Source organism: Alligator sinensis, unplaced genomic scaffold (genome assembly GCF_000455745.1).
Source record: "Alligator sinensis unplaced genomic scaffold, ASM45574v1 scaffold38_1, whole genome shotgun sequence".
In the NCBI taxonomy this organism is placed as follows: domain Eukaryota; kingdom Metazoa; phylum Chordata; order Crocodylia; family Alligatoridae; genus Alligator; species Alligator sinensis.
This window is the reverse complement of record NW_005842179.1, coordinates 342,961-352,935: the sequence shown is the minus strand read 5'-3', so window position 1 is coordinate 352,935 and position 9,975 is coordinate 342,961. Positions and strand designations below refer to the sequence as shown.

Here is a 9,975-nt window from a genome sequence, read left to right as displayed (position 1 = left end):
TGACAGGGGAGGGAGCGGGCAGCCAGCCTGACCTCACTGGATCTCTTCTCTCTCCTTGTCTGGCAGAAACTCACCTTTTACTCCAAGATGCAGGAAGCCCCAGAGAGCACCAGCAGTGCCAGCACCAGCAGTGCCAGCAGCTCCTTCTCCAGCCATGCCCCCCCAGCCAGCATCAAGGAGGAAGATGCCAGCCCTGAGAAGGAGCGGCCCCCAGAGGCTGAGTACATCAACTCCCGCTGCGTGCTCTTCACCTACTTCCAAGGGGACATCAGTGCTGTGGTGGATGAGCACTTCAGCCGAGCCCTGAGCCAGCCCAGCAGCTACTCACCCAGCAGCACCAAGGCCTCCAGGAGCGCCAGTTCATGGCGGGGTGAGCACCTAGAGCTCCTTCCAGCCAGGCCCTTGGTATAAAAAACCAAAGGGGAGGGAAAGATCAGGCTGGGAGGGAGGAATTATTTTGCCAAGACCCAGAGCTCCCTGCAAAGCCACCTTGTAAATGGCATTTGTTCCCCCCCAGGCTTGGGATGGTAAGGGAGCCAGCAGCTGCTCTTGTGCATCTCCAGGCCTTGGCTGAGACATGGTTGTTCCCTAAAGGCCCTGGGCTCTTACAAGTAGGAGTATTTTAAAAAAGAAGCTGGTGATTCTAGATGGGCATAGCTGCATCCCTAAAGATCTGCCTGGATGCATCTGCTCTGGGTCATCTGAGAGTATTTACAACAAAGCAATGGGCTGCCCTGTTTTCTGCTATGATACCACTAAATTCTCTCCTGCCCCTCAAAGAGATTAAACTAATTAAGCTGCCTTGTTGAAATAGCTGTAGGGAAGGCTGGGGAATCTCCATCCTTAGAGGATGGCTTTTAAGGATCAGCCCTTGGCTGGGATGATCTAGTTGGGGATGGTCCTGCTTTGAGGTCCCTTCCAACCCTCATTTGCTATGATGCTAAGGGAACCAATGGTCCTGAAACTGCTTTGTGGCTTATCTGCCTGAGCAAATTTAAGGGAAGGGAGGGGAGGATTCTGATTTTATTTCTAGGACTTAAAACAGAAGGTCTCATCATTGATACCTTCTGGCTTGTAATAGGATTTTTAATAAGGGATATAAAAAAGGTGTGCATGTGTGTGTGTGTGTGTGTGTGTGTATGTGGCGGGGGGAGGGGGGGTATTTACAACCTTCCCTATCCCCCCAAATAAATTATATAGCACTTTGTCTAGCTGTAGGTATGTAACTGTTATAGTTTTTCCTGAGCTGGGGAGAAATAACTAACTGACAAAGTTATTCAATCTTCATAATAACGCACCCCCCCCTTCCCCATCGCTGACCATCCTGAGGCTCTAATCCTCACCCAGTGTATAAAGGGGGGAGGGCAAACATGTGCCATTGCCTAACACAGGATGTACTTGGGAATGCAGATGTGGCAGTGGGGACCTGCAGGAGGTTAACGAGATGGATGGTATCTGTGCGAGAGAGGTTCCAATAGGCACTGACTCTGTACAGCAGAATCATCCATGGGAGGGGGGATTTCAAACCAATGAGGGTGCCAAGGAACCTTCCCTCCCCTGTGAAATTCAGCTGATCGCATTCCCTGGTTATCTAGTCCATGCCCAACTCACTGTCTCAGTCAGGATCATCAATGTTTCGTATCAGGCCCTGGGTCTTGGAAAAGATACACCAGTAGGCTCTCAACAGTAGCACCCCCCCACCCCCCCCCCCCGGTGACGGGGGCAAACCCTTCTGGGCTCCATCCAATACCGAAAAAATCACCAGTGACTTACCCACTGTCACCCAAGCAGCCTGTCCCCTGCTCCCAGCACAGGGAATTCAGATGTATCCCTGTCTAAAGACTTCTGTGGCATTGCCCATCCAGCCAAGACTGTACTTAAATATTTCCCAGACCCTCCACCTATGTCTGCCAGGAACCTCTAAGAAAGCGATACTAGTTGCAATATGTCATGGGTGACAGATAGTTCCAGCTGGAATTGATGGCAGGAGGTGAAAGTGTTCCTGCCTGGGAAGGTGCTGCATCTCCCTCCCCTGAGGGAGTGCAGAGATGGCTCTGTACCTGTGGCTGCCGCTTTCTGCCCTGTCCAGTGCATATGTCTGAGAAATGTCCCAGTCAGACAGCTGACAGTCTAGCCACATGCTAAAAGAGACTGGACCAATTCTTGGAGGAAAGGGGCATCTGTAGCTATTGAGCATGGGATTTAGGGGCACAGCCTCTGAATCAGAACTTCCTGGACCTTGAGTGCTGGAAACTCCAAGTGGGAGAGGAACAAGGGAAAACCCCTGGTGATACCCAGTTACTCTCCCTTCCAGCACCCACTCTCTACATGCACTGTGTGACAGGATAACAGATGGACATAAATAAAAACCTAAGAATTTCTGGGTCTACCATAGATCCATCTTGCCCAGTGTCCTGTGTCATATAGCAGCAGAAAGTACATGCTGAAAGGGAAAAAGGGAGATGCCAAAAGAGACCCAGTGTCTGTCTCAGTAAATGATAGATAGCTCTTATGGTCTGTGGAAGTCAGGTCTCTTTAAAATCCTTATCCCACCCTGCCTGCTGCTTCCCAGGCTCCTAAAGCACAGAGCTCCTGACCTGAAGAGCTGTCCGGGCCACAATGAGGTGTCTATCACTTTGCAAAGATGAGCAGGATGTCCCTCTCTCTTCTAGGGACCAGAGCCCCATGGCCCCACCCACAAGAAGGGACCCTGATGACTTAGTGCCATGTCTTCGTGGGGAGCATATGATTCTGGGCAGGACAAGGAGAAGACAGATTCTCGTGTTGCTGTTGCAAGGGGCAGAGATCAATGTCAAATGCAGGCAGGGGTCTGGGCCATGTCCATCTGGAGAAATCCGGCTCCCTAGACCTAGAGGAGGAAGGGTAGGGGGGTTCCCCTAGAAGCACACAGAAAAGCCCAGCAGCCTTAATCCCTTGGGTTCAATGGGGCAGGCTAGAGAGGGAACTGGGGGGTTGTCTCTATGGGGATGCACCTTGGGGGGCTGCTGCTGACTGTCATCTCCCACCCACAGATGGCTCCTTCCCGATGAGCCAGCGCAGCTTCCCACCCTCCTTCTGGAACAGCGCCTACCAGGCATCCGCCTCACTGAGCAGCAGCCTGGGCAGTCCCCTGGCCACTGCACACAGTGAGCTGCCCTTCGCTTCAGCCGACCCCTACGCACCCACTGCCCTACACGGCCACCTGCACCAGGGCAGCACTGAGCCATGGCACCCAGCGCACCACCACCACCACCACCACCACCACCACCCTTACCTGGGCACACAGGGCTCTGCTTACCCACGCCCTGCCGCAGTCCACGACGTCTATGGCCCCCACTTTGACCCCCGCTACAGCTCCTTGCTGGTGCCCACTGCCTCTGTACGCCCTCCCCGGCTCACGCCAGCCCCCGGAAGCCCCCAGTGCGAGCTGGGCAAGGGTGAGCCTGCTGCCCCGACGGCCTGGACCACGCCTGCGCCCTTCCCCAGCCCCGCGGGGGATATGGCCCAGAGCATCAGCCTCAATGTGGACACAGGTAAGGGCTGGCAAGAGTGCGAGAGCACCACTCCCATCCCCACACCCTCACACACCACCTTCCTTCCCCCTCCCGCATGGTGATCAGGGACCCCTCAGCTGCCTTCCAGGAAAAGAACGGGGTTTGCTTCTCTGGATTTGCCCGATGCAGGTGACTGGGTGGGGTGAAAAGGGGAGAGAACCCCCCACCCCCCCCTTGCACGACAGGCAGTCCAGGGGCTGGGGTAAATGTATTGGACCTGCCCCTGATCTTGCCTTCCCTGATTAAGGAGGAGGATGTGATGGGGGTGGTGCCCCAAGGTGAAATGGTGACTGCACTGGGCCAAATTAGTTTCCCTGCCCCAGGATCGTGGAGGCTGGGCATGTTCTGAGACTGTCAGGTTTAAGCGAAAAGGTGTCAAGGGTAACCTCCCCCCACCAAATAATCTTTTTGCAGCTGTTTGAAGGCAAAGCTTTTGCTCCCATAAAAGTGCCACCCATTTTCTCCTCCTCCAAGGAAGCTGATGACTTTTATTTTCTGTCTGGTCAGGTGCCTACAGGAAAGGTTAAGCTGCTATGTTTTCATGGGAAAGGTTAAGCAGATACAGTTGAGTGGCATGGTTTCTAGTTCAGCGAGCACATAAAACTAGGAAAGTCCTCTCTGGGAAGCAAGTCTCAGTACCAGGGTAATGGTTATACCAACTGTCTGGAATGGGTCCTGCTGTGGCCTGGCTTTAGATAAAACATGTGCCTCTCCCTGGCTTTGTTTGAGTTTTTCTCCTTATTTCACCATTTCTTTTCATTCTGGGAATCCTTGCTTTTGAACTCAGTCCCTCTGCTCTCACAGGAAACTAGCAGTGTTTGTCTTTCTCTGTCCTTAAATATCTTGTACCTTTTTTTCTTCCTTTTTTTTTTCTTTCCATTCTCAGGTTTGCAGCCCCAGGATAAAAGCAAGGATCTGTACTGGTTTTAGAGCTGTCTTCACCTCCTCTCCCCCTGGGCTCTTCCCTGTATATCTCTGCCTAGTAGAGTTGGTGACATTCACAGATGAAATCAAGTCGGTTTGTAACAGCTTCTGATCTTGGTTTGCAGCTTGCCGTTATGCCTTCTGTGGTGGATCCCTCCTGAGCTGATCTGCTGATTCAAAGATCCCCAGAGAGAGCCCCACTTCCCCCTTCCCTGCAGACCAGCCCACCACGACTCAGCATCTATGCCAAGCAAAGACATGTTCAAAGCCAAGATCATGGGAGAGAAAAGCAAAGGAACTTCAAACTACTTGGCATTGCAAGGACAGCACAGACTTTTTGTGGAAGCCGGGGTTCCTTCTGTTAGAAGAGGAGAGCCAAAGACGCTGACTTTTATTTAAACTAACTCTGCACCCTGAACTGTGTTTTAAAACAGGCAAATGTCATGGATGGTCTTCTTAAGGCCAGGATGACATTTTTTTTTGGTGGTGTTGTGAATATTTTTTTTTATGCCAATGAGAATTATTTCTTGAAAGCAGCGTGGGGAGATATCGAGCAATTTTGAACTGGATTTTTACTTTACATCATAGAACTGTAAAAGGAAAGGACATTTTAATTCATTAACATTTTGGGACTGTCAACAAAACTGGTCAAATCTGTCAGCCTGTGGTTATGAGTGGCAAGTGACTAGCTTGGCCCACCTGCCCTGGGTTTATAGAAATGCAGCTGTTCCAGGGACAACTGTTCAAACTCCAGAAACATGACAACCCAAGGTGGCACTTCTCAGAGTTTGGCACAGCATTTGCATTGGATATATATAATTTTTTTTACAAGAAACATTTTATGGTGAAAGAAGAAACCCTTCAAAAAAAGGAGGGAAACAAAACCAAAACCAAAACAAAAAAAGCTGACAGCCATTATGGGGAACAACTGGAGAACACCAGAAGGAAAGGCATGTTATGGACGACTGATCTCAATTGCCTCTAATATTTCTCTTTGTCTGTGTGTTGCTGTCGTTTGGTCACTTTAGTGGTATTTCTTTTTTTGTTTTTTTGGAGGGGGGAGTAAGAGATGTATTTAATTGTAGGAAAGCTGCATTAAAGATGTCTCCTTCTTTCACCCTTTGTGTGCTTTTGTGAAAAATTAAAGTTAAATAGTTTGGGAGGAATTTCAGGGTGTGGATAGGGAAAAATACCTGTAATGTGGACAAAACAAACTATTTTATTACTTTGCATTAAAACTAAAAATAAATCTGTATGGTGCAAAATGTTTTCTTACACGAGTAAAAGAAATGGTGACGAATACAGAAGAATAAAATACAGTCTTTTTGAGATGTTCTGGGTTTCAGTCCCCCTGTCTAATGAATTAACAAACAAACAAGGGTGCTACGTTACAGTACAACATCTCTTCAAAAAGATGACAAAAGACAGGGATTATAATGGCATTCCTATTACTCCTGTAATTCAAAACACTGATTCAATCAAGGACAGCAGTGAAGAAGTGAATATTTTCCTTTACTTCCCCTTAAAAACAATATTTTATCTACAGTCCAAACCTGCATTGTTTTGTCCTCTTCTGGGTTTTGGGGGGTTTTCTTTAACTGAACAGCCCTTGAATGTTGCAAAAGAAAAAGATGAATGCAAGAGGACAGGCTATTTTCTTAAGCTTAAATTTGGCAGTAAGTGTAAACACAGCTGGCAGGGCACATAGCCGTGTATTCTGGTGATGGAAGAATGGCACTTATCTGGTGTGCAAAGGAAGGGGAAGCAGAGACAGATCTTGCCTCTTGGATTTCAATCAAGTAGTGGCGAGAATGTAGCTAGATTTATAGGGCAGATTGGAATCATAATTATGAGAATTTTAAAAAGCACTGGGTATAAACACTGCAAGAAGCTGGCAGAGAATTTGTTTGGGATATAATTTATGACAACCATTTTCAGTTAGAGATTTGCAAGCGTCAGGGGAAGATGGGCCAGGATTCTTTCAACAAAAGACTCCTAAAATAATTTCTTCCTTAGTTTACAATAAACCAGGTCCCAGGCAGGTTGTAGTAAGGTACTCTGAGACTGGAATGTATTCTGTCACTTAAAACAAAATGTGTCAGAAACCTACCAAGAAACGAGGTAGCAGCACTTGTAAAAAAGGCAGTACTTGGTTTTGGCTCTATTGTTGTATATGTTTCTTTTGGGAGGGAACGAGGATTTTTTACTTGCTTTTTTGTGTGGAACTTTTAAAGAATGAGAACATTTGCACCAAATCCAGAATGAAGTTCACTTCATTGAGAATATTGTTTTGTTTATTGGGTTTTGTCTGTAAATTATACTGAACAGAAAATCTGTTGATAGTTTTGCCAGTCTCTCCCGCTCATCCATTCCACTGCCAGTCACAGCCCCTTTTATTTGTGAACATGTGGTCAAGTAAGAGCTTATTTGCAGTGATGTTTGCAAAAAGTGAGATTTCCACAAAGACTGCATGTGTGGGTACTGGAATGAGTATGTGGGCTCAATGTGCTCTTCTTTATCTCAGAGGATTTCTTTATTATTTCAGGGCCTCATTGTACAAACAAGTAAAAAAAGAGCAGCTCCTGTTCTAAAGGATTACTCTCTATGTAGTAGATAGTAAATATGCAGACTTAAATAAGTGTTTTACCTGCTTTGTGTTATTCCATTGACTTCATTAATACTAGTCACAGTGCCTAAAGATCAGTGAATGCATGAGTCTTTGCAGGATTGGAGTCTTAGATTATAAAATTTTAGGAAGGAAAGAACTCTTTCTTTGTTATGTGTTTATACAGTACCTGATACACCAGGGTTTGATGCTACAAATAATATAAATAATTTATCTAGTGGCTATCCTATAAAGCTATTTTATTGCTTTTTGTACAACAGATGTATTGAATAACCATGAATATTTGTAGATCATCTTTAAGGATAAAAAAAGGATTCTTTCTGCTTTGAACTGTTAAGTGCCCAGTCTGGTGGCCAGAAGAACATAAACTCACACACTGTCTATTTTGTAAACATCCTATAGGTTTAACATGGGTTTGCCTTGGCTTGTTCCACAGTTGAGAGTAAGTAACAAATTAATGTCACCACCTGCCCACAGAGAATTTACAGGAGGGAAAAATGGCTTATATTTATTGGATAAATTGCTTCAAATTGTTTACCCAGCTGGTATATTGGTACAGTGAGGGTTTAATATACAATTTAAGGTGTGTATTTTTAAGGGTTAGGGCTAAGCCTCTGAGTATATCCCTTATCTTTTCATTCTGAAAACCCCTGGTATCTGGCACAAGGTATAAACTGGTTCATACCACAAGGAAAAAGTTGCTCTGCAGAAATACCTTAATGAGCTCCAGGGCTATCACTAGTTTCCAGCAGCGATAACTGAGCTGCATCTAGAGAAGGGGAGAGCTCCATATGAGGTAAGGAAGTTGTACTAACCTCCATTTTTATTTTTAGTGGTGGAATTTTAACAGGGGGCTCCCAGGCACTTTTGTCGATAGAGGACTGACCGAAAGACTATTGCAGAGGGGTTATAGCTACACATAGATACCTCTGCTCTTAGCATGCAAACGATTTATCCTAATTGGGGCTTACATTAGTAGAAAGATCCTGGTTTTCCCTCTCTTTGCCAGTGAGTTATTCACATAAGCCCCAGTATGGGTTGAGGGACAGGTAAAGCAGATTCTGAACAATTCCTCTGCCCCTCCAATGATTGTGTATTGCCTTTCGCTGGGGAACTTTATCTGTCCTGTCTCCTCCTGAGGTCAGAAGCTGCTGCTCTCTCCTCTCACTTTCCCTTTGAAGTTCTATTTAGGTCCATGACAAGTTCTAGCAAAGGCTTAAAAATTGGGCCCTGTCTGGAAGGGAGGGAAACGCAGCGAACGTTTTTGGCACATCAAAGTTCACTTTCTGGCTGCCCTCGTGCATCTTTTTCTGGCTGAGCGTTGTAATTCACATGTCCTTTTACACTGCAGGGATGCAGACCAATTCCTTTCGAGGACTGTGATTTCCTGGCCTGTGTCCCTGGCCTACCACCCAGAGGAGCAGTTGCAGGAAGAGAGGAAGAGAAGCTGAATGGTTGTGCATGCAATGGCTTGGGAAGTGGGGGGGTGGTCTCTTCCTTGTTTAGGTTACACAGTTTATTGATTTTTCTGGCAAGGAGAAAAGGAATAAAAATGGACAAATGATAAGGTATGGATACCCACGAGCTGAAACCCCACCTCTGACCACCCTTACACTTTGAGGTGAGGGGACTTAGGATCCAAATAGCACACTTGTTTCTGGCCAGAATAATATGTTCTGTCTAAACTTGCTCTATCTGAACACACCCTGGGTTCTATTTTGTGTGCCCATCCATCATATTACTGTATATGGACTTGCTTTAGCTATGTGGAAAAGTAGCCAGGTCCCACTCTCCACAGACAGCAAAATAGCCACATTTTATCTTCCAAAAATCTAGAAGTTGGCCTGCAAACCTATGGTAGCCTTGCATACCCGTATGACTGCATGTTATACATCACATCCACCCTAGATTCTGACATGGGAAACTGAAGGAGGCTTAGGCATATTCATCATTACAAACATGCTAGATTTAACTGAATCTGCACCCAGCATTAATCAAAGTGGCCTAAACTCTATGCCCACTTGTCTCAGGTGGTAGGGACTGTTTTTGCCCTCTCTGATAGGTGCCTGTATCTGTATCTTTACCTTAGCACATACCATACACAACACCTTGCATACACATTTACAACAAGACCAACTCAGGGGGTGCATCTACACGAGATGCTAACTGCGCAGTAGCCTAATTCTACTGTGTATTAACATGCAGGACAAAAACCATGCTAATATGCTAATGCCCAGTAGTATTAGGCTAATCCACAGTTAGCATCACTAAAAAGCTGTGCACTGGCACTATTGCACAGTAGAGCCAGTTACTGCACATTGATTTAGTACTTGGTTATACAAATACTAAACTTAATGTACAGTAACTATGGTGCATTAATGAACACGTAGCTTGTAGATGCACCCAAAATGTGGGTGTTTCTTTTAGAATGTGTCAGTGAGTCAGATACAACAGTCATGAGAGGAGAAGGAACAAAGGGATGCACTTAAAAGTGGTCTTTTTGCCACCTCACATCACTGGTCTCCATGTCCTGAGGTGTATCCTCCTCTCCCCCTTACAATTTCATATTTGCCTCATGTTTCAGTCAGGAGGCGCAGAAGCTTGAAGAGTGATGTAGTCATACATACAGATGCTACTTATATACCATCAAATAATGGGTACTTATATAAGGAGCAGAGATAAACAAACACTAGTTTCTTTAGGAGAGCTGACAAATTCGCTTTCAGCCCTGCACCCCACCCTACAGCATGAACTATCCGCAAAGGAATACATCTTTTTTTTTTCCATCCACCAATGAAGCTTTAAAGATCTGTGACAGCCCCAGTCAACATAGACACAAATGATTATTCTCTCTTGACAGACCTGCACAGC

General features: G+C 46.1%; 1 protein-coding gene across 2 annotated transcripts; it reads left to right on the top strand.

Annotated features, from left to right (window-relative positions):
- Nucleotides 1-68: 68 nt before the first annotated feature.
- VGLL2 (vestigial like family member 2) lies at nucleotides 69-5,731 on the top strand. Of its 2 annotated transcripts, none has more exons than XM_025207060.1 (3): nucleotides 69-370; nucleotides 3,033-3,533; nucleotides 4,604-5,731. In XM_025207060.1, the coding sequence occupies exons 1-3, from the start codon at nucleotides 88-90 to the stop codon at nucleotides 4,642-4,644; spliced, it is 825 nt and encodes a 274-aa protein (XP_025062845.1). In that variant the 5' UTR covers nucleotides 69-87; the 3' UTR covers nucleotides 4,645-5,731. The 2 variants fall into 2 exon arrangements, with proteins under 2 accessions (XP_025062845.1, XP_025062844.1); XM_025207059.1 differs by having other exon boundaries at nucleotides 4,441-5,731.
- The last annotated feature ends 4,244 nt before the right edge of the window (nucleotides 5,732-9,975 follow it).